This window comes from Oncorhynchus masou, chromosome 29 (assembly GCF_036934945.1).
Source record: "Oncorhynchus masou masou isolate Uvic2021 chromosome 29, UVic_Omas_1.1, whole genome shotgun sequence".
Classification (NCBI taxonomy): domain Eukaryota; kingdom Metazoa; phylum Chordata; class Actinopteri; order Salmoniformes; family Salmonidae; genus Oncorhynchus; species Oncorhynchus masou.
In genome coordinates, this window is record NC_088240.1 from 13,752,223 (window position 1) to 13,776,626 (window position 24,404).

The 24,404-nt window shown below is 43.4% G+C and overlaps 2 protein-coding genes across 6 annotated transcripts in view; one reads left to right on the forward strand and one right to left on the reverse strand.

The window, feature by feature from the left end:
- LOC135519031 (CRACD-like protein) overlaps positions 1-24,404 on the reverse strand; it is a 555,588-nt gene that overhangs the window by 299,701 nt on the left and 231,483 nt on the right. The gene's annotated exons all lie outside the window — the stretch shown is intronic.
- Positions 1,295-22,908, forward strand: LOC135519028 (transcription factor Sox-1a-like). Of its 5 annotated transcripts, none has more exons than XR_010452246.1 (3): positions 1,295-2,412; positions 18,965-19,196; positions 20,714-22,908. XR_010452246.1 is itself a non-coding variant. In XM_064944060.1 (2 exons), exon 2 carries the CDS (start codon positions 7,555-7,557, stop codon positions 8,578-8,580), a length of 1,026 nt encoding a protein of 341 aa, XP_064800132.1. In that variant the 5' UTR covers positions 4,897-5,138; positions 7,535-7,554; the 3' UTR covers positions 8,581-8,619. The 5 variants fall into 5 exon arrangements, 1 of the variants encoding a protein (XP_064800132.1); XR_010452247.1 differs by lacking the exon at positions 18,965-19,196 and having other exon boundaries at positions 1,295-1,647; positions 1,894-2,412; XR_010452245.1 differs by lacking the exon at positions 18,965-19,196.

Sequence of the window (24,404 nt, forward strand, 5' to 3'; positions counted from 1 at the left end):
ATAAAAATAATCTTTATGGAACAAAAGCAACATTTATTGTGTAACTGAGAGTCTCGTGAGTGAAAACATACGAAGATCATCAAAGGTAAGAGATTAATTTTATTGCTTTTCTGATTTTCGTGGACAAGCTACTTTGATGCTAGGTGTTCATAATGTTTTGTCTAGTTATCGATAAACTCACACAAACGCTTGGATTGCTTTCTCTGTAAAACATATTTTCAAAGTCTGACACGCAAGCTAAGCTGTGTTTGCACTTGCTATATTGCACTTGTGATTTCATGAAAATTAAATATGTTCAGTAATTTTATTTGAATTTGGCGCGCTGCAATTCAGCGGGTGTTGATGAAAATGATCCCGCTAACGGGATGGGGTGCATCTAGAAGTAAATTAACTAAGAATTTGCACCAGTTTTGAAGTATTTCTTCACAACATTACAGATAATGGAAAAAGTTTCCTGGAGATTATGAGGTTAAAAGTGGATTACTGTTTAATTACAGTTTACTACTATTTATAACTATCTGCAGAGCAACTTCTTCACAGTAACTCACTACACAAACCAAATGGTTGACTGTTAATTCCTCATGCCGAGTGTTTGACTAGCTCAACTACTACACCAGACTGGAGACAATGGAGCTGGGAGTCAGCTCCATATGAGTTCCATGTGGCCATCACACAGCCAGATTTGCCTTACAGATTGACCTGTTAAACCAGCCAGGTCACTCAAGATCCACTTTGAAATCCGACGTCTGTCCAGGTGCCCAGGACGTCGGGTAATATATATATATTTTTAAAGAGTCCACTAGGGCCAGCAGTGAGAGCTATTATCATCTCACGTGTTCAGTGATTGGCACTCTTTTTATCTGTTTTTGTTTTAATCCTGTACCAAACTTTAACCATTTACTTAACCATTCAGAATCAATGCCTACGCTTGCTGGGAGGTGCTGTGAGGTGTCAGCGACAGCGGCGGTGCAACCCAGGGTGCAACTGCAGCAGGAGGAGCAACCCAGGTTGTCCAAAACACCTCGAAATTTGCCGTTTGGAGCCCTTTCAAAATTTGACATTCGGAGTGAACTGGACAGATGTCAGCATCTGAAGTCAAATTGGTCAAACTGTGAGATCTTGTTGGTTAAATTGCAGAGCCAGGGCCCACACCTGCTTGCCTGCCTGCCATTAAAAGAGTGTGAGTGTGTGTGTGTGTGTGTGTGTGTGTGTGTGTGTGTGTGTGTGTGTGTGTGTGTGTGTGTGTGTGTGTGTGTGTGTGTGTGTGTGTGTGTGTGTGTGTGTGTGTGTGTGTGTGTGTGTGTGTGTGTGTGTGTGTGTGTGTGTGTGTGTGTGTGTGTGTGTGTGTGTGCATCAATCTCCATCATAATGCTGAGTGTAACAGCCTGCCTGTCAGACCCATGTGGTGGCAAGCTGTGAAGGTCTGCTAATAGACTTTTACATAATAAACCCTAGAAGTGCCCTGTGATCACCTGATGGGGGAACTTTAATTATTTCATAAAATAAAGGGGGAAATGCTTCTAAATACTTGGGAGGTTTTGTTGGAATGCATAATGTAAATGTGAAACATACATTTGTTTGATTTTACCATGGATATTGCTATGCATACAAGCAGATGGCTGGTAGTTTAATCAGAGTTATATAAGGGTAATCAGAGCAGATACTGTAAATACAATCTGCAACCCTTATTTCAGCTCAAATAATTCAAGACTGTACACTTGAATTTAATTAAAAGTGTTATAGAGCTTTATGAATATCGTAAGTGAACCCACTCTCCTTCTCCCACTCCTTAGGCCTTTGCTCTGCAACTGATCTCCTCCATTCTCTCTTTTCCCTATCCTCTCCTCTGCTCTCTCCTCCTCTCTCTCTCTCTCTACCTATCCTCTCATTCAGTGCGTTGGGACCAGTAATGTGAGTCGGCATCCGCAGGCTGGGCGCGGCCAAGTCCCCACCCCCCTCTTCCCTGAATGCGACGCAGCTGCTTTTCAGAACCCAACCGCTTGAGTCCATTCATCCTGAGAGCGAACAAAACAGTGGCTATTTATTAGAATACTTGTTTTGTATTGTTCTGCACCAAACAAAAGAGGCTTCATTATGTAAGAAGCAAACCCCCTTTCGCCGAGAGAAACAATAACTTGAAATGGTATTTTAGAGTATATAATAAATGTCATTTCTTCTTGTCTCTCGCCTCAGTGTGTGTTGAGTGGTGGGTTTGGGCACCGGGCACGGATGGCACCGACAGCCGCTAGAGTGTAGTGGGGATGGCGGTCTTACAATAAGCTTTGGTGGGTTTAGGACAGCGTTAAGAGGAGGGGGAAGGAATCTTCTCATACTTCACTGGCTACGATATGAGGGACGACCAGGGAGACTTGCCTCAATTTGCATAACCTCGGCTGTTGTACACACAAGGAGGTTGGTTAGTCTATCTTTCCCTTGCCGCGTCTTCATTTTCCGGTTGCTGTTGTAGAAATACCTTTTAGATATGTATTATGAAGAACTTAAATATTTTGTGTTTGAAAACTGTTAGTGTAACAATATGTTTTATGATGAGTTAAGATAGTTAAATAGAATAAATTGCAACTTTGGGTTCGTCAGTCCATGTACTCCGTTGACCCTTAAACCACCGCATATAAAGTATAATACTTTTGTTTGTGTATTGTTCAATTGAATTTGAGGCAAATGCGAGTCTCAGTGCTTCGGAGAGTCTTGGAATCAGAGTGCGTAATGAACACCAGACCCAATAACGCATGCGCTAGGCGCTCTCGACTCTTTGCATTACTCCTAGCTGGATTTAGCCTATTCTTCATTAGATATATGTTAATTGAACGTAGAGGGCAGACATGTATCAACAGATAAAGCAGCTTTCCGTATCTCTGTCGCTGAAACAGGTGTTTTCACATGATAGCCGGGTCGGTTAATAAAAACACAAACAGACTACAGATGACTGTGTCATGCCCGATAAACAACCAACTATAACACATTTGCTATAACACCTGGTTGTATAAGCGTTATCCGACGCTTCACACTTTATTGTCAGTCCTGTGGAAGTCAACTATAATAAATTATTTTCATTCAACATAAAAATTTATCAAAAAAGCAATGTCTATAAATCGAGTTGGTGTGCAGGCTGGTTCAAAATGGTGTAAAAAATGATTCCAACCCTTCATCCAGACACACAAACACTGTCATATTGTAACCATGCTAAATTCAACAATCAGTACTCCTCGTAACAGGCGCAAAAAATGAACGGTTTGATACGTAGCCTGACCTGAAACTGGATCCTTCCCAATTTTGTTTTGATAGATTAATATCAAATTATAGGAAATAATTAGCCACCGATAATACACGAAACAAAATAACATCCAATCTATCGGATCCTATGATGACCATTTCCAAACTGCATGCTGTGTATTAGGCACATTTCCCCTGTAGAAATCTACATATAAAGTAGTGGCAGAGTACCAGACAAATAACTATAATAACGCGGAAGGGGATGAAAGTAAAGACCTGATTTGGGGACGGCGGGCAACGTCTCTGTTCTCCTACCTCCTCAGGGCATTAATGTCAAAGCACATGATATTGCAAGAGTGATAGGTAAACCTAATTTTGCTTCATTTCTTTGGGCAAAGGTGGTAGTTTAGTCTTAATTCAATAGCTGATGGCAGCATGGTCCACCAACATCACTCATTAATCAGAATATAATTCGAATCAAAGAAAGAAAGAAAATAACGAGTATTGTTCTAGGCTGGTTGAGGGGGCTGGGTAGCTGCTGTGACCCTTGCCGCCGCGCGTGCACCTGCAGCGGCGCGTGTGTAGCGTTTCATAAAGAAGTAGGGAGAATTCTAACGCGCGAGGCGAGTGATCGAGAATGTCAGGGAAGGTAAATATCACCCAAGAGGGTCGCACTGCGTTTCCAAAGGCTAATCCCTCAATGACGATGTTCAACGCTGGTTTCCCTTTGGTTTCAGGCTGTTTGAATTCTGATTTCTGACAGACATTTTGAGATGATGTTAACGAGGATTAAAAAACATTTAGCCTATCATTGTAATATTGAATACATGTCAGAATAATATGTAATAACAATTATAATAGCCTACCAATAATAATAATGATGATAATAATACAAACAATTCTGATTGTCATTGCCTTGATGAAATACGTGTTCAGGTCACCATGTCAGCACATATGTCATTTCGATAATTTCTAATACCTTCCATCTGACTTTTTGGCTAAATGAAATTAATCAGAAAAATAGCCAAAAGTAACCTTTAGTATACCTACAATTTCCAGAAAGATGTACGTCGATGTTCAAATATGCTCTTCAAAAACAGGGGAAGTTCACACACCTTATAGAAGAAGAAAATAAATGTATATATATATACACTCCAGCACATTTTCTCCTGTGGTTTATTTTAATGGATCACTAAACCAAATATCAGACAACAGACCATGGTTTATTACAGCAAAACACTATTTTCATACTATTAGAATATGTTAAATTGCAATAATAATTCAATGTAATTAGCCTATAGGCCTGTGAAGATAATTCAATGGCATGTTGGTGTTATCACAAATTTAAGATTAGTCTATAACGTCCAAAACCTGTCTCTGTGGATTATGTGCTTTCTTATTAATCGAAACTATATCTAGACCTACATGAGTTTTCCGGTAATAACAGGCCTATGAAAGTGTGTTATTATAGGCTGTAATGTAGCCATATTATTATTATGCTTCTTATTTGTTATACAATTTTCTATAATTCTCCTTGTCGGTATTAGTCTAGTAGTCCTAGTTGTTGTAGCCAGGTAGCAACAGTTGTGACGTGAAGTCAAAAGGGAGGCTCATATTTATTTCTATTTGATATAGGAAGAGTGGTATCAGTGCGCTCTAGGTTGGCGCGCTTGTGTCAGTAGCCCATTCTCGGCGTGTCACATCCCCCAAAATATCTAATCTTCGACCTTAAACCATGAGACCTGGGTCGCCAGGTCACCATTGTGAGATCCCTTAACCATATTACAGAATGCAGAAGGATAGATAGATCTACATCTGAATAATCTCGGTCACGTGTTGGAGGCTATATCAATCTAATTAAAAGCAACGAACAATGATTAAATCGTTAGCCTCGCGGCGGGGAATGGGTATGTTGTTTTGCCTTTCAATTAGCCGCTGATTGCGCCTTTCACGGGTGGTCAGCTATGGAATGTGAATTATATGTGCACGGATTGAGCCTTGTAAACTATGTATATATAAGCTTTGTCCTAAAACTATTAACCCAATCGTGTAATTAAAAATACAGCATTGCCATTAGCTTGCGTGGTGTTTCCACATCTTTAAATAAAACGAATTGTGGTGTAGTTTCTATCACCAAGTCTATAACTTGTCAGATAATTATTTACATTGATGTCCATGTATGTTTACCAAATGTCTTTGGGAAGTCTTGTGGCAACACTTCTGTGAACATAACGGCGCACAGTAGGCTCCCATGCTGTTCTCCTTCAGATGACAGCAATGACAGTCTATGTCTACAATCTGCCCCAGGGATTCAGTGTTGTGTTGTTGCTTTAGCCTCCTTAACAGCTGATTAGAAATAGTGAAATCTCTTCGTGCAGCCCACAACTCCATTGGCTTGTTCATAAAAGAATGCCATCTGATGAAGCCATCCTTTAACGCACGGTTAGGTTGTCTTTAATGACGCGATACAGTGTGTGTGCGCGCGTGCGTGTGGCCATCTAATTGTCTATTGGCTTTCTAAATATGGCATACATGATGCAGGCAATACTCACAATTTTACTTATAATGCAATAAACAAAAGTAGCCTATGACAATTTCTCTAGCTTCTAAAACGAAGGGGTGGTAGGGGGTAACTGCCCCCCCCCCCCCCACAATACACATCAAGACCACAAGATGTCACCAAATTATTTCCCCAACATTTTCCCTGGTTGTCACTGTTCTTGCTGTGTCATCACAACTTCTGGAGATGATCAAATGTTTTGATATTTTGAAAAAGTTCCAATGAAGTTAGATCTCATTTTTTAAAATTAAATATGCAAGTAGGAAAGCCTTAAGATAAATAATCCGCTTGTTTAGAGAGGAAAATGTTAATATTTTTTTGTCAAGGGGTAATATGTTGGATGAGTGTGTTTGGGGCCATTCCCAACAAGAGATTAACTGCCCCCTGGGGGATAGTTACCCCTTTATGGTTAAGAATGGAACTCTAGGGCTGCAGGGTAGCCTAGTGGTTAGAGCATTAGAAATAAGATTTGGAAACAAGAATTTGTTCTTATTAACTGACTTGCCTGGTAAAAAAAAATGTGTTTCTACCTGTCATTTAGACAATTAGTGCTAGTTTATGCTAACTTGCTATCTAGCAACTTCACTAGACGTAAATGATAGCCAGCTAGCTAGTTAGCATAAGCTGCTAGTACTAGCTAGCAACCTTACTACCAGATCATCTGAGGTAAAATACATTTAAAAAGATAACGAAGCTTAATTTCAGTTGTAAATGTTTCCACTAGGGACTGATAACTACACTTAATACAACTTAGCCTATTAGCTATTTTACAAAGCATTTCATGTGTAAAGAGAGAGCTTTCAATTGGCATCCCCTGTTATTAAATGTTATATTCCAATGTTATTTAATGTTATTATTAATATTCCATTCAATATTATATTCAAATCAATTTTATATTAATTAAAAAACGACAATTGAAAACCTTTTGCTCCTGAATTACATTTTAAAGACTGCTGGGATTTAAAAATCTTGCATTTTTCAAATAATATTTAGTGCAAGGAATATCAATGATATGAAAAGGAACATCAATGAAAGAACAAATACAATTAATGTGCAGGTGAGTTAAAAAGAGGACTTTACATCAAATCTCCTCATAGTGCGGATATTAATGGTGCTTTTACTTATCTCCCTTTCTTCTCCTAAGCATGACCTTTTCCACATACCAATTTTTTTTATCCAATTGTAGCTTTTTTTGTGGCAGCAATTAGTCATTGTTCTTAACGGGGCTAGTTACCCACTATTACCCTATAGGCCTAGACAATATAATGGCTATGCGATTGAAAAACTTTTAGGCTAGAAGTCTAGTATTGACAATGGCAAACGGACTCAGATTTCATGCCCACGCAATGTTTTCCATCATGTTCCCCCAGTGTGTTCCTCTTTCACTAGCTCAGCGTCACCTGACTGAGCGCCATGCAAATCTCTCTGCTTCTAGAACGCCATTGGCCGCTCGTGGCTCATTTAACCGCTGTCAAGGCACATCGTATGGCTGCCGCTTTAACTAACTTCTCAACTCTTGACAGGGAAAGTGGCTCAAAGGCGCATTCTGTCAGTGGATGTGAACAAACAACAAGAGAGGAGATAAAGCACGCACAGAACATTTCTGAGACTCCCTCTTTCTTGGATTATTAATTAAATTTACATTTCACTCATTTTGAGGTATAGGATTGTTGATCCCTCGTGTGTACCTGCTCTGCCAGACTCGCGCACCGACTAAATCAGACATTTTTTTTCTGTTGGTAGAAAGTTTGAAAATCAGGTGAATGTATAGCATGATGATGGAGACGGACCTCCATTCACCTGGACCCCAAACGAACACAAATTCGGGGCAGACGGGACCGAACAGCGGGTCCAAAGCGAATCAGGACCGGGTGAAGCGTCCGATGAACGCGTTCATGGTGTGGTCCCGTGGGCAGCGGAGAAAGATGGCCCAAGAGAACCCCAAAATGCACAACTCCGAGATCAGCAAGCGGCTGGGTGCGGAGTGGAAGGTGATGACGGAAGCGGAGAAGAGACCCTTCATCGATGAAGCGAAGCGGTTACGAGCCATGCACATGAAGGAGCACCCGGATTACAAGTATAGACCAAGACGGAAGACCAAGACCCTGCTGAAAAAGGACAAATACTCTCTGGCTGGTGGCCTGCTCTCTGGGGCTGGCGGTGGTGGAATGGGTCTGGGGGTCGGGGTGGGTTCATCCGGGGTCGGCCAGAGGTTAGAGAGCCCCGGGTGCCACGGGGGCTCCGCCAGCTCAGGCTACACGCACATGAACGGCTGGGCGAACGGTGCGTACTCAGGGCAAGTGGCTGCAGCAGCTGCGGCCGCGGCGATGATGCAGGAGGCGCAGCTAGTTTACAGCCAGCACCCAGGCAGCGGGCACCACCACCACTCACACCACCACCACCACCCGCACAACCCCCAGCCCATGCACCGCTACGACATGTCGGCGCTCCAGTACAGCCCCATCTCGAACTCTCAGGGCTACATGAGCGCCTCTCCGTCCGGCTACGGCGGGATCACCTACACGCAGCACCAGAGCTCTGGCGTCTCCTCCTCCGCTGCCATGAGCACGTTAGGGTCGCTGGTGAAGTCAGAGCCGAGCGTAAGCCCTCCCGTTAGCACTCACTCCAGGGGCCCTTGCCCCGGAGACTTGAGAGAGATGATAAGCATGTATTTACCGACCGGAGAGCCCGGGGACCCGTCGGTGCAAAGTAGACTCCACGCATTGCCGCAGCATTACCAGAGTGCGACGGCTGCGGTGAACGGAACGGTTCCGTTAACACATATATAGATTAAGCTATTCATAAGACTATGGAAACTGCAAACAGAACACAAAATAACATAACCAAATATTTACATATTTTTTTAAATGATCACTGAACTAGGCCTACCTGCATTTTGTACAGAATGTTTATGGTGATGTAAATTAAAGGTAAATTAGCCTATCCATTTCGCCTTTTGGAGTATATACAGTCTCTTACGCACAGGATATGAGTTCAAATATTGGTTGTTGTGTTATAATTTTGACCTTTTTATTAAACCCACTTGGGGTTTAGGGCGATGCCAAATGAATGAATACATTTGGTTAACTATAATCGTATTATTTTGGGTTCACTGTAAGTTATAGAATAATAAGATAACATGGTTTTCATAATCATGAAAAATGTTTCAATATTGATTTTTTCCCATTTGCTAATTACCCAAGCGTTTGTAAACATGTCCGTTTATACTATGTCTATTTATGATCATAATTATCTCTTTTTATTGTAATAATTATTGTAAATTGTGAATAATTTTAATATTTTAAAAGACTGATGCGCAATTGCTATTGTATAATTTACGAGGTGCGATTGCGCTGAAATACAATTAAAATAAATTTCACACATATGTTGCTCTGGTCCTACAAAAAAAGTCTTAGCTTGATTATTGTTCACTATCTTCGGTTGCAAATTACAATTTGAGTTGTGTTTAATTTGAAACACACGAACATGATCAAAAAGTCTGACGCAAAGCTACGGATAGGCAACAGTAAATGTTGTTGTTTTTTACAAGGGGAACGTGTCTCTGGCGAACCCGTAACATTAAGCACGTTATTAAAATGCGTATCAACTACTAATATCACCTATGCATATCTGCTTATTTGGCCATTTGATTAAACGAGGACGGTCCCATGGTCCACCCGAACTATTCTCAGGGTTTACATTTATGGGTTTATAATACTTTTTGTAAAGTCACGTGCAAGTTGTTACAATGAAACAGGGTCCACAGATTTCACAAAGAGACACAGTATTCCTATAGTCCTCCGGAATAAACATTTAGGATATGCGCGTCTCATATGCCATATGTTTTAATATACGTTAATATGTGTTGTTCTTGTTGTTCTTGATTCTATTCTATTCATGGTATTTAACTCCCATAGTAATTTGAGTGCTGTTAGGCTACATGCAGTAGAGTTTATTATACTTGTATTACTGACAAGACTATTCAGCAGGTATTGGTTAGACAATAGCCCTGATGTAGTATAAGTTTAATTATGTTGTTAAAATGTGCAATGTATTATTCAAATAGCATATTATTATATATTTCTACATGACATAAAATACATTCTTATAGCTTATAGCCCTGTAAAAACAAGAGCAAAGCTGTTTCGAGTTGATATTTTTGTCTGACTTCCGTGGCTTTTTGAAAAACGTCTTATTCTCCAGGGATGAAACAGACCTATACATGGATGTAACGCTTTTATTCCGAATAGCGATCACCAAATGCCACTAGTACATTTAGAATGAGAAATATAGTTATTCAGGCTCCCTCAAATACTCTAGACTGTATTTTATCACCCCCCAAAAATATTTTTTAAACCAAATTAGTTTGTAGGATGTTTGGTAGCTTATTTTTTTCCAATAAACTAGCCTAATATAATTTTAATTAATAGCATAATGTCCTAAATTATTGGACTTAACATTAAACCTATTATTATTATAATAACGATTTGTTCAAACCAAAATGAGTTCGTATATAAACCTACACAGCAGGTCTTCATCTGATTATTTTAGAACAATTTTCTTGTGACCGACTATTTCCCACTTTTGAATACGTTGACTGTGAGTAGATAATCCTGATAAGTACAAGCTGAAGTCATTTTAATGGTCCATTCGGGAGGAAAGTGCAAACTTGGCTGTTTTGTTGCTATGGGTGCAGTGGTCAAAGTTCAGTCTGTTTCCTAAATCCCTAAACAAAGCCTGCCTACCTGAATAGGTAGCAGTGTGGATACAAAAAAAACCTACTTTGGTCAGTAGTTGACACAATCTGCATCCCTACCATAGACCTACTATAGCGAGCACACTTACCCTTTGAACATTCGGAGATGAGTTAGTGTGCATGAGATGTTATATCTCTTTCCTCTGTGCCATGATGAATGAAGACCATAATAGATGAAATCACTGTGCTGGAGAGGGAGATTTCAAACGGAGATAAGTGAGTGAGAGTTTTGTCTTTTTGTGCTTCACTGAGAATCCGAGCGGATCATCTGCAGACATTACGAGGCCATCAATCAAATGTATTTATAAATTCCTTTTTACATCTGCTGATATCTCAAAGTGCTATACAGAAACCCAGCCTAAAACCCCAAACAGCAAGCAATGCAGATGTAGAAGCACAGTGGTTAGGAAAATCTTCCTCGAAAGGTAGGAACCTAGGAAGAAACCACGAGAGGAACCATGCTCTGGGGTTGGCCAGTCCTCTTCTGGCTGTGCCAGGTGGAGATTAGAAAACTAGAGAGGAACCAGGCTCTGGGGGTTGGCCAGTCCTCTTCTGGCTGTGCCGGGTGGAGATTAGAAACCTAGAGAGGAACCAGGCTCTGAGGGGTGGCCAGTCCTCTTCTGGCTGTGCCGGGTGGAGATTAGAAACCTAGAGAGGAACCAGGCTCTGTGGGATGGCCAGTCCTCTTCTGGCTGTGCCGGGTGGAGATTAGAAACCTAGAGAGGAACCAGGCTCTGAGGGGTGGCCAGTCCTCTTCTGGCTGTACCGGGTAGAGAGGAACCAGGCTCTGAGGGGTGGCCAGTCCTCTTCTGGTTGTGCCGGGTGGAGATTAGAAACCTAGAAAGGAACCAGGCTCTGGGGGATGGCCAGTCCTCTTCTGGCTGTGCCGGGTGGAGATTAGAAACCTAGAGAGGAACCAGGCTCTGAGGGGTGGCCAGTCCTCTTCTGGCTGTACCAGGCCAGGCTCTGAGGGGTGGCCAGTCCTCTTCTGGCTGTACCGGGTAGAGAGGAACCAGGCTCTGAGGGGTGGCCAGTCCTCTTCTGGCTGTGCCAGGTGGAGATCAGAAGCCTAGAGAGGAACCAGGCTCTGAGGGGTGGCCAGTCCTCTTCTGGCTGTGCCAGGTGGAGATTAGAAACCTAGAGAGGAACCAGGCTCTGAGGGGTGGCCAGTCCTCTTCTGGCTGTGCTGGGAGGGGACATTAGGGGTCACGCTGTTTACGAGTTGTTTCACTTACTTTAAAAATGAGAATAGAATAATATGGTGTTTCATCCAGTCATTAAGATCACTTAAAAATGCATGTTGAAATGACAGTGAATTCCTCTTTGGGAGCAGCTTTATATGTTCATGAAACACACAGTTGAATTCTGAAGTTTACATACACTTAGGTTGGAGTCATTAAAACTAATTTTTCAACCACTCCACAAATTTCTTGTTAGCAAACTATCGTTTTGGTTAAGTCGGCAAGGACCTCTAAATTGTGCATGACACAAGTCATTTTTCCAACAATTGTTTACAGACAGATTATTTCACTTATAATTCACTGTATCACAATTCCAGTGGGTCAGAAGTTTACGTTCTAAGTTGACTGTGCCTATAAACAAAATTCCAGAAAATGATGTCAAGGCTTTAGAAGCTTTTGATAGGCTAATTGACATCATTTAAGTCAATTGGAGGTGTACCTGTGGATGTATTTCAAGGTCTACCTTCAAACTCAGTGCCTCTTTGCTTGACATCATGGGAAAATCAAAAGAAATCAGCCAAGACCTCCACAAGTCTGGTTCATCTTGGGAGCAATTTTCAAATGCCTGAAGGTACCATATTCATCTGTACAAACAATAGTACGTAAGTATAAACACCATAGGACCACGCAGCCGTCATACCGCTCAGGAATAAGATCCGTTCGGTCTCCTAGAGATTAACGTACTTTGGTGCGAAAAGTGCAAATCAATCCCAGAACAACTGCAAAGGACCTTGTGAAGATGCTGGAAGAAACAGGTACAAAAGTATCTATATCCACAGTAAAACAAGTCCTATATCGACATAACCTGAAAGGCAGTGGCCTTTCAGTAAGGAGGAAACAACTGCTCCAAAACCACCATAAAAAAGCATAATGTTGTGGGGGTGCTTTGCTGCAGGAGGGACTGGTGAACTTCACAAAATAGATAGCATCATTAGGCAGGAAAATTATGTGGATATATTGAAGCAACATCTCAAGACATCAGTTAAAGCTTGGTCGCAAATGGGTCTTCCAAATGAACAATGACCCCAAGCATGCTTCCAAAGCTGTGGCAAAATGGCTAAAGGACAACAAAGTCAAGGTATGGGAGTGGCCATCACAACGCCCTGAACTTAATCCTATAGAAAATTTGAGCAAGCAAGGAGGCCTACAAACCTGACTCAGTTACACCAGCTCTGTCATGAGGAATGAGCCAGAATTCACCCAACTTATTGTGGGAAGCTTGTGGAGGCTACCTGAAACATTTGACCCAAGTTAAACAATTTAAAGGCATGCTACCAAATACTAATTGAGTGTATGTAAACTTCTGACCCACTGGGAATGTGATGAAAGAAATAAAAGCTGAAATTAATCATTCTCTCTACTATTAGTCTGACATTTCACATTCTTAAAATGAAGTCGTGATCCTAAAGACAGGGAATTTTTACTGGGATTAAATGTGAAAAACTGAGTTGTGATGTATTTAAACTTCCGACTTCAACTGTAGTTGTTGTTCTTATCTGCTTGTCAAATACATCTCCACTGTAATATCATTGCTAGGGCGGGAGGTTTGGTCAATGCACATGAACAGTAGAAACTTCCAGCACTAGTCTTTGCCATCTCTGTAATCAGCAACAAGTGACATGACCTCAGGGAACTTCTCTCCGCCTGTGATATGATTCCATACACTTCTCCCTAAAGTGGGAATTTGCTCCATCACTCTCATGGGTGTAAATGTATGGGAGTAGGCATGGGCTAGAGGGGAGGGAATTCCATCTGTCTCACTCTATTCCCTCCACGAGGGGTGAACGAGAGAACGAGGACACACTTCAATACCTTGCTGTCCCTTTCTGTGCTTCATAGGCTGCGTTTACACAGGCAGCCAAATTCAGATATATTTTGGAAACTAATTGGTGTTTTGACCAATCAGATCAGCTCTGAAAAAGATTGTATGTGAAAAGATTGTATGTGATTGGTCAAAAGAACAATTACTGGGGACAAAATATAATAATAGGGCTGTCTGTGTCAATGCACCAAAGAGCCTAGAATAAACATCTCTGGTGCATTGAGACATTTTATGAGTATGGTATTTTCTATTGTGCCTGAATAGGATTGTATAAACAGTCAATGTTAAATCCTGTTTCAGGTTATTGTTGTTTTGGTTGATCAAGATCAGGCCCCAAACAGCATTATAATTGTTATTTTGTCTGTCCCATTGAAGGCTGGCTGTAGGGCCAGTATACACTTAGGAAAAAAGGTCTATCTAAAAAACGAAAAGGTTTTTTTTGCTGTCCTCACAGGAGAACCCTTAGAATAAGATTGTTTTGCTTCCTGGTAGATCTCCTTTGGTTCCAGGTAGAGCCTTTTTGGGTTCCATGTACAACCCTTTCCACAGAGGGTTCTACTTGGAACCCATAAGGGTTCTACCTGGAACCAAAAAGGGTTCTACCTGGAATCAAAAAGGGTTATCCTATGGGGACAGTCAAATAGCACTTTTAGGACCCTTTTTTCTAAGTGTATAGACATTTTGGGTGGAATTTAGTTTATGGAAACTTAAATATTGAGTGTGTTTCATTGTTTCACAACTTACAGTATGATGTGGACATTATTTTTAATTTAGCACCAGCTGATGAAAGAAAATGCCCCAATCAGGGATAGCAAATTATTTCATAATTTAGAAAACGAGTGAATCATCTTATACTGTAGGCCTATGCACATCTATATGCCTACATGCAGGTGTATTGCATTGATTTACATTAATTATGGGTGTAGATTACCTTAGAGCCTACACCCCAGGAGGCAGGTGGAGGCCAATGAAAAATAATGTATTCATTGGCCTGCACCTGTCTCCTATATATATATTTTAAACTCTGAAATGTACGTTTGGACCCTAAACAGACAGTGATATGGTGTAGGGCCAGTATACACGGGTTAGTCCAAACTTACTTTTCTGCAGTTGAAAAAAGAAATATGTGGTGTATTCAGAGCTCCCCTCCTACGCAGCGGAGGAGCGCATAGGATGTCCCGCTTGGTGTCTATTTGTATTTATATGCAGATGTAAAGCGACACAGATTAACGCTGAAAACTCAGAGAGGTGGGGCACGTCACACCACATCGCCAGGCTAAAAAGAGGAGCATTCTGGTAAATTTAACCCGAATAATTTCCTACTCAGATGGGGACGTGGGAGGGAGGTGGGGATGGGGAGGTTTTGGAAGGGAATAGGGGAAAAGGGAGGGGGGCTGACCAATAAATACTCTTATCTTGTCGTCACCGATATATTCCGCACTTGGAAGCCATCAGCGCTGGCGCACACTCCGCGCCCGTAAAGCCCCGATCCCATGCACTCGCTGTCCTAAATGGGGATAATTAGCGTCACTTTATCACGACTCGGCATATTTTCTCCGCTCCTACACCCCCTCCCAAAAAATCAGCCGAGCTGCCTGCTCTCGGTGCCCGCTCTGTCGCAGAAGATTACGGAGACAGATTGCACAAAACGAATGTGCCGGGTGAGATTAGCGCAGAATAGAGAAAGCAACTGGGAAAGTAACTGGGCCAATGAATTCCTCGCGAGCGCCTTATCGTGCAATTACACGTTGACATGTTTAACAATCTCGCTGCCTCTTAATCCTGTGCTCTTCCAGGAGCGCGGCGTGGCTGATCTTGCTGCTGCCTTGTCCAGCACTGCATGGCGCTGCTGGAGCACAGGCCGCAATGCACCGAAACGCATGCTATGGAACAGGCTGTTGACACACACAGAACGTTTAGATTTTTCATGTTAAAACTTTTACTCTTGTTATTTCCTGCTATCTTGCAATGCTGCTTTTCTCTGCAAAGTCAGAATTGGCTATATTGTACAAATTAATTGAAACAAAAATGATAGGCATTATGGTAGGCATTATGATTAGCAGCATGGTTAAGGTTAGGGTTAAGGTTTGACTTGGTGTTAGGGTTAAGGTTAGAGCTAAGGTAAGGGTTAGGGTTAAGGTTAGTGTTAGGGTTAGGGTTAGATTTAAGGTTAGGGTTAAGGTTAGACTTAGTGTTAGGGTTAATTAAGGTAAGGGTTAAGGTTAGGGTTAGTGTTCGGGTTAAGGTTAGATTTAAAATCTGATTTTATTACTTCGTAGCTGTGCCAGCTACAGTGACCACCACTCTGCAGAGCTGCCTCCAGAACACCACTCTGCACAGCAGCCTCCAGAACACCACTCTGCAACGCTGCCTCCAGAACACCACTCTGCACAGCTGCCTCCAGAACACCACTCTGCACAGCTGCCTCCAGAACACCACTCTTAAAAGCTGCCTCCAGAACACCACTCTGCAGAGCTGCCCCCAGAACACCAATCTGCAGAGCTGCCTCCAGAACACCACTCTGCACAGCTTCCTCCAGAACACCACTCTGCAACGCTGCCTCCAGAACACCACTCTGCACAGCTTCCTCCAGAACACCACTCTGCACTGCTGCCTCCAGAACACCAATCTGCAGAGCTGCCTCCAGAACACCACTCTGCACAGCTTCCTCCAGAACACCACTCTGCAACGCTGCCTCCAGAACACCACTCTTAAAAGCTGCCTCCAGAACACCACTCTTCAAAGCTGCCTCCAGAACACCACTCTTCAAAGCTGCCTCCAGAACACCACTCTGCACTGCTGCCTCCAAAACACCACTCTGTAGAGCTGCCTCCAGAACACCACTCTGCAAAGCTGCCTCCAGAACACCACTCTGCAAAGCTGCCTCCAGAACACCACTCTGCAGAGCTACTTCCAGTTTTTCATGACACTAACCTGTTTTTTTCTCACAAGCACAGCAATTTTGAATAAGAGGGGTGATGTTCTGTAGTCTATGGTTCTGAACTCTTTGTCAGAAGAATTTCAATTAGACAGTAACTATAAGCAAGCATGCAGTTAGGGAAATTACTGTCTTGATGATTGAACTTTGATGTTTAATCATCCACATTTTGAATTCTTCTTTATATTATGGTTTTATTTGAGGAATTTAAGCCAATGGGGACCCAGTGAAAATGATAATGTCGTGAGTATAAGGCTATATCGTCTACATTTACAAAGCAATCGCCCAAGGCTACACCCCATAATGTAATTGAGGCCTAAACCGGTTTTCACCGTCGATCCCGGAGAGTGATGGTGAGAAACATTTTGCCTTGACTGGGTCATTTATTTAGAGATCGTTATGGACTCTTTTCCTCTCACTCTCCCCCTTCACTCCCCTCCTCTCCCTCCATCCCGCCTGCCTGGTGGTAGAGGGGCCTGTGTGGGAGTGATTGTGAGCGCCACTGTTGGAATTTGGCAGCGACGGTGGGTTGGAGAGCCGCCCCACGCTGAGCCCCATTCAGCGACCGGAGCACTGTGAGGTTGAGAAGTTTCACTCAGCCGTACAACTCAATGCCCCCACAAAGGCGATTACAAGCCCCATCGCATTCCTGAAGGGACCCGGCAGCGACGCAGGTGCGAGGGGACCGGGGAACCCGTCAAACAAGTGACAAAAACGGGACAGTGCCGGGACCACACAAAAGCTAACGCACCGCGGGAAGCGGGGAATGTTTTTTTAGAAGGGGTCTGTGGGTAGAAAGAAAAGACGTTTGAGGAGGACAGAGTTTTGGCGTGTTTTAGAACAGGCCTGTCTCTCTACCCATCAGTGAATGAAAGGAAAATAAATCGTGCAATTTAATGAGAAAAACAAAAATGTCTAAGACATTTACAAGACAGCAGTGCTATGATTGTTGAATTGAAAAGAAAAATAAGGCCTAAAACGAAATATCTATAACTTTCACAAAACATATTGAAAGAACACATACAAAAACACCTTTGTCCAGAGTTTTGATATAACAACGAGAAAGGTATAATACAAAATCTCCTTCAATTATTCCTCGTTTGGTAGCAGAATAACCAGTTAAGTTGCATTGCGTCCAAGCCTGTGATTTTGGCCAGCTATAGGTCTCTATCTTGGAGACAGACGGCATATTTGATTAGAGCAGCGCCTAACTATCAATTACCAAGGAGAAACAGAGGATCCTAAGGAGCGGTAATCAGCACGCCAGCAGCTCGCGGAACTCATTTCCCACCACTGCAACATGCAGTAATGGAGGAAGGCATGGAATCAGCCCAGCGCGGCAAACGAACTGTCACTGTTTGGCGACCAAATACAACATACAGTATTCCTCTAGTGTGACGCACAATAGCGCAGGACTGTGAATTAAATTGACGAAACGAAACTTACTTTTAGTTTGTTATGAGCAACTCCTTTGTAGCATCTTTGGGAGAGTTGCCTTATTATAGGTCTAATGAAAAGGATTTTTGAAATAATCGGACTCCTCCTCTCTCCAGTGCCCTCACCTGAGTGCTGCCCCCTGGGATGGGTGGGTAACAAAAGCGGTTCCCCGCACCGGCAGCGTTGGTCAGTCAAGCAGAGCAGACTATGCTAATTTTGCTGACCCAGATAGGCGAAAGGGGCGAACAGAGATTCCGAATGTTCATGATCTCGTTGGTCATGATCTCAATGCTAGTATAACTGCGATAGTCTCAGATCCAAGCCAGTGCATGACCAGACCAGAGTAAATTGCCAACTTTAGACCTGTGTAGACCTAAAGTGTAACCAAGTTCAGAAAGGAAGTTGGGACAAACTTTGGGACAAGCTGTAATGGGCCGATGTCTATAACTTTAACTTTCTACATCATCTATATGATCCCATGCCTCTCTTTCTGCCTGGCTCCTGTAGCCTGTGTAAAGCACTGGCTTCGGCCACAAGATTAGAAACGGAGATCATTATCTGTGCGTGCTTTATTCTGTTCTGGCCGGACGGGAGCTATCCAGTGCTGAAATGATGGCGACTGACATTATGTAATTTCAGCACCTTGTTCTCCAGTCATGTGTGAATCGCATGACTCATTGAAAAATGTATTGTTAGAAAAATATATAGGCTTTTCGATCAGGCAACTTTGGAAGATTTTTCAGAAGTCGAGTGCATGATGACCTATACTAAAGTTGATTGAGTTAAATCATGACAATATTCAAGTGGCGTGATGAATGATTTTCACATGTTGTATGAAAACCAAATTTGCGCTCTTGTTCTCGTGGGGGTCTTTGAGTTGGTTTATTTGTTGTTGTGAGGACTGGCTCATTGTAAACAGACAGCGAGGTGTGTGTGTGTGTGTGTGGGGGGGGGGGTCCAGATATGGGAGCGCTCACAGCTCCCTTTCGCTCGGACGGTCGATGGCAGCAGGTGCTCTTGCCCGGAGGCGCACGAAAAGGGAGGGATGGGGAGCAGCGCGTTATTACTTCAAGACCATCTCACAGTGAAATGAGGGCACTTTTCGTCCCGTTTGGTGTTGGCGTGTGGTTCTGAGCTTGTCCGTCTGTCTCCCCACCCGCTCACTCATTCCTCCTCAGCGTTTACTCCCCCCACAGAGCCACATCTGCAAGGTCTTTCTTTCCTTCTTTCCTTCCTTCCTTCCTTCCTCTCTCCCTCTCTCTCTCTCTCTCTCTCTCTCTCTCTCTCTCTCTCTCTCTCTCTCTCCTCCCCTCCCTCTCTCTTTCTCTTTCTCTATCTTTTGTTCTTTCTCTCCTCACAGAAAGAGAGAGAGAGAGAGAGAGAGAGAGAGAGAAAAAAACAATAATAATAATGTGTTTGAGAAAGAGAGAGATGTCAAGATCATCAGATTGTGTAGAGGTTTTCCTTTAATTCATCTGTATCTCTATGAATGCTTCTGTAGGCCAACAAGGTCAGAAATTAGTGATGTCACCATGACCTCTGTAATAATCCGTCTATGGATGGGGAACAAAGTGATAATGGTTTAAAACGAAGGTATTTCATGGGGCAGAGTGTTTTGTGTCAGCCGTCCTCCATGTGTTCTCCATTCACATCAACACCAGTGGAGAGAGAGACTGAGAGAATGAAGCACAGTGCTTTCTGCTGCCAATATACAGCAGCTAATCCTTTTGGAGCACACACACACACACACACACACACACACACACACACACACACACACACACACACACACACACACACACACACACACACACACACACACACACACACACACACACACACACACACACACACACACACACACACACACACACACACACACACTGCTGTAAAGGATGTCTGAGTGGCAGGTGATTATTTCCAAAGTGGCGTGGAAAGGGGAGGTCAATGAGTGGTGATAAGAAACAGTGGTTTCCTGATGTTGCAGCCCTGCACATTGCTGATAGCTGTCTGACTTCCTGACCTCTGACCTTTGTGAGGTCTAGTGATCAACAACCGGGGACATTTAGATGGGGTCAGATTCTAACCTGTGAGGGATGTGTACTTCACACAAACCCCTCAGGAGACAGGGTATAAGTAGCCTTTAATAATTATGATAACTCCAGTCCATTACACTGTTGTCAGCTCTCAGACAGTTTAGCAGAGCTCGGTGAAATGGGATTCTATTTATTAATTTCTAAGTGTGCTGATAACCTTACGGGTGTTGTGGAAATTCACCTTCGGCCCACGTTTACGTACATCATGGGTGTCAGTGGTGTGTGTGTGTGTGCGTGTGTGTGTGTGTGTGCACGCGTGCGTGTGTGTGTGTTTGTGCGTGCGTGTGTGCGTGTGTGTTTGCGTGCGTGTGTGTGTGTGTGCGTGTGTGCGTGTGTGCGTGTGTGTGTGTGTGCGTGCGTGAGTGCATGCGTGTGTGTATGCGCTCTTCTGGTTTGTGTATATTTTGTTGTTTTAAGCATTATGAGGTACAATTACGTTACATGAGTAGTAAATAATGACTCTGCCTGGTCCATTATTGGACCTACTGTATCTGTTATGTCCCACACCCTGCCACTCTGTGTGCACACAAGAGACTGGGAGAGATACATACTGTTGTGCTGGCTGGACTGACTGACTGCTGACCTTAAGAGGTCTGTCTCACTAATCCCCCCCCCCCCCCCTCTCTCTCCAGGGTGTCCAGTATGAGGACTGTCATGAGGGACTGTCCATGAATTACCATGGAAACCTGTGATTGACAGACAGGCGCTAGCCCCATCTGGCTGGCTGGCAGACCGTCATTACGATGAGCAGGAGGAGATTTGCTGTACGGCGACAGGACAGTACGAAAAATGTCAACGATCGCCAGAGCCCCAGACTTCCTCCCATCCCCCAAGTACCTCAGCTAATGTTATCTAATGTTATCTAATGTTATCTAATGCCCATATTTATCATTCAAATAATCTAGACTGAAGTTAGCTGCAATACACCCCCACACACCTCACTGACTCCCCTTATGTACCAAAACCTCAACACACCTCACTGACTCCCCTTATGTACCAACACCTCAACACACCTCACTGACTCCCCTTATGTACCAACACCTCAACACACCTCACTGACTCCCCTTATGTACCAACACCTCAACACACCTCACTGACTCCCCTTATGTACCAACACCTCAACACACCTCACTGACTCCCATTATGTACCAACACCTCAACACACCTCACTGACTCCCCTTATGTACCAACACCTCAACACACCTCACTGACTCCCCTTATGTACCAACACCTCAACACACCTCACTCAAACCCCCTTACACTTTCCCCATGTACCTCATCCCAACCACTTTGGAACATATCCATCCTCCAACCTGTCTGTCACTAATCACTCCCTACACTCCTCACCCCAACCATCCCTCACACCACCCACCCCCTCCTTACCCCCACACACCTTAGCCTGCCTCCTATGTAAATACCCTGTCTCCCTCTATTGGCCTATGTCTCAGCAGCGCTCTGCATGTTAACATTTCTAAACCCCCTCAAATTGTGACTAACAACCATTTTGTAGCCTTCAGTCTATTTGAACAGTCAGCCAGCCCTGCATGCCAAACAGCTAGCTAGAACAGACTGAGACAGACTGGAAGACTGGCACCCTGACCAGAGAGTAAGTGCTGTGTTTATCCTCTCATACATACACCACCAGCTTACTCCGGTTTGGCAGGACAGTGACAAAGGACCAGCCAACGCCTGGCAAACTGACAGGCATCCGGGCTAGTTAGCACCTAGGAAGAGGTTCTATAAAGATAAAGGAGAAAAGACAAGCAATGTGTACTCATCCTTCTCCTCTCCAGTGAAGTCTTACCACTCATCCGTCTCCTCTCCAGTGAAGTCTTACCACTCATCCTTCTCTTCTCCAGTGAAGTCTTACCACTCATCCTTCTCCTCTCCAGTGAAGTCTTACCACTCATCCTTCTCCTCTCCAGTGAAGTCTTACCACTCATCCTTCTCCTCTCCAGTGAAGTCTTACCACTCATCCTTCTCCTCTCCAGTGAAGTCTTACCACTCATCCTTCTCCTCTCCAGTGAAGTCTTACCACTCATCCTTCTCCTCTCCAGTGAAGTCTTACCACTCATCCTTCTCCTCTCCAGTGAAGTCTTACCACTCATCCTTCCTCCTCTCCAGTGAAGTCTTACCACTCATCCTTCTCCTCTCCAGTGAAGTCTTACCACTCATCCTTCTCCTCTCCAGTGAAGTCTTACCACTCATCCTTCTCCTCTCCAGTGAAGTCTTACCACTCATCCGTCTCCACTACAGCTCATGGCCAAGACACAGTGTACATTTTGTAGTCATACAAATCTTCTACCTTGAGTGATACCACAAAAGAAACAATACATTTTTAAAAAACACTTTCAAATTGCGTTCTGTCACCTCCCCTTGAAGCCAGAGGAGAAAATCTCAGTTTCGTTAGAGAGGGAATTAAAATAGAGGATCATTGTCAAGTACAAGGAGGAAAGGTGAGGGAAACTGTTATGTGAGGTCACATAACAAACTATAATATGTAATTTCAATAGTTTTTCATTCATTTGAAATCTGTTCCTTAAGCTTGTGTTTTTTAATGAATGTAATTGATCTGGGAGATGCTTGATGCAGTGGTTATATCTGTGGTAGGGAAACACTCTGCAGATTTAAGCATTTAATCCAATGTCGAGATTTTGATTGCATCAACAATGGCTTAATCAAACAATCATCTTTATGGATTTGTATTAAAGATTTTATATCAATGTATTAAGTTGAAATCCAAATAATTTTTGTTGATGCCTCTGTCCATTTTGAGGATTGACTGTAAATCTTTCCCTTGAAATACAAATAAAATGCAAAATAAAGTGAAGTCATCTAAGTTGACTGTCTTCCGTCACCCTGTTGTTAACATGCATGCATTCACAAACACACACACACACACACACACACACACACACACACACACACACACACACACACACACACACACACACACACACACACACACACACACACACACACACACACACACACACACACACACACACACACACACACACACACACACACACACACACACACACACACACACTCTGTCTATCTAGCTGCTACCAACCTGGGATTTGAAATGACTGGAAACCAAGACAGGATTTGATTGCTAATAGAAGCAGTGCTACAGGGTGATGTTGTAGTTAGTTGTGTGGTGTGTTACTCTGTGGGATGTCTCTATACAGGTGTCGTTTCACCCAGACAGACTGTGTATAGGAACATGGTGTGTTACTCTGTGGGATGTCTCTATACAGGTGTCGTTTCACCCAGACAGACTGTGTATAGGAACATGGTGTGTTACTCTGTGGGATGTCTCTATACAGGTGTCGTTTCACCCAGACAGACTGTGTATAGGAACATGGTGTGTTACTCTGTGGGATGTCTCTATACAGGTGTCACCCAGACAGACTGTCATGGTTTCTCTGTGGGATGTCTCTATACAGACAGACTGTGTATAGGAACATGGTGTGTTACTCTGTGGGATGTCTCTATACAGGTGTCGTTTCACCCAGACAGACTGTGTATAGGAACATGATAATAGGCATCTCATGTGACTACATAAAGTCATTAACAGCATTTTGCTCTGATAGGCACAGTACCTCTCTCTGTCCACACACACACACACACACACACACACACACACACACACACACACACACACACACACACACACGCACACGCACACGCACACGCACGCGCACAAACACGGGCACACGGGCACACACACACACGCACACGCACACGCACGCACACGCACACGCACACGCGCACACGCACACACACACACACGCACACGCACACGCACACACACACACACACACGCACACGCACACGGGCACACACACACACACACACACACAGAGAGACACAGCCACACACACAGAGACACAGCCACGCACACACACAGAGAGACACAGCCAGTAACACACACTCCGGAGAGATCTCTGGTTATCACACCCCTGCAGATTGTTCTGTACTACTTACGGAAACACACACATCTCAAGATGTGGCCACTCTTGCCAACAGTGAGCCCAGTGTTAAGAACAGTTGTTGTCGTTGTTGTCGTCTGTGTGTGTTTTTTTAGCATCTCTAAATTCCCAGGCAGCGTTGCTAAGGTGCTTTGGGAGAGGATTAACTAACTTTGGCTGGCGTCGATGAGCAAGCCCTGCAGATTTCCTACCAGCAAGAAAAAGACAAAGAAAGAGGAGAAGAAAGAGGAGCAGGAGGAAGTAAAGAAGGGAAAGGACAACAGGGAAATGAGTATAACAGCTTGTGAAAACATGATGACTTGAGAGAGGTAAAGAGGTGGAGGAG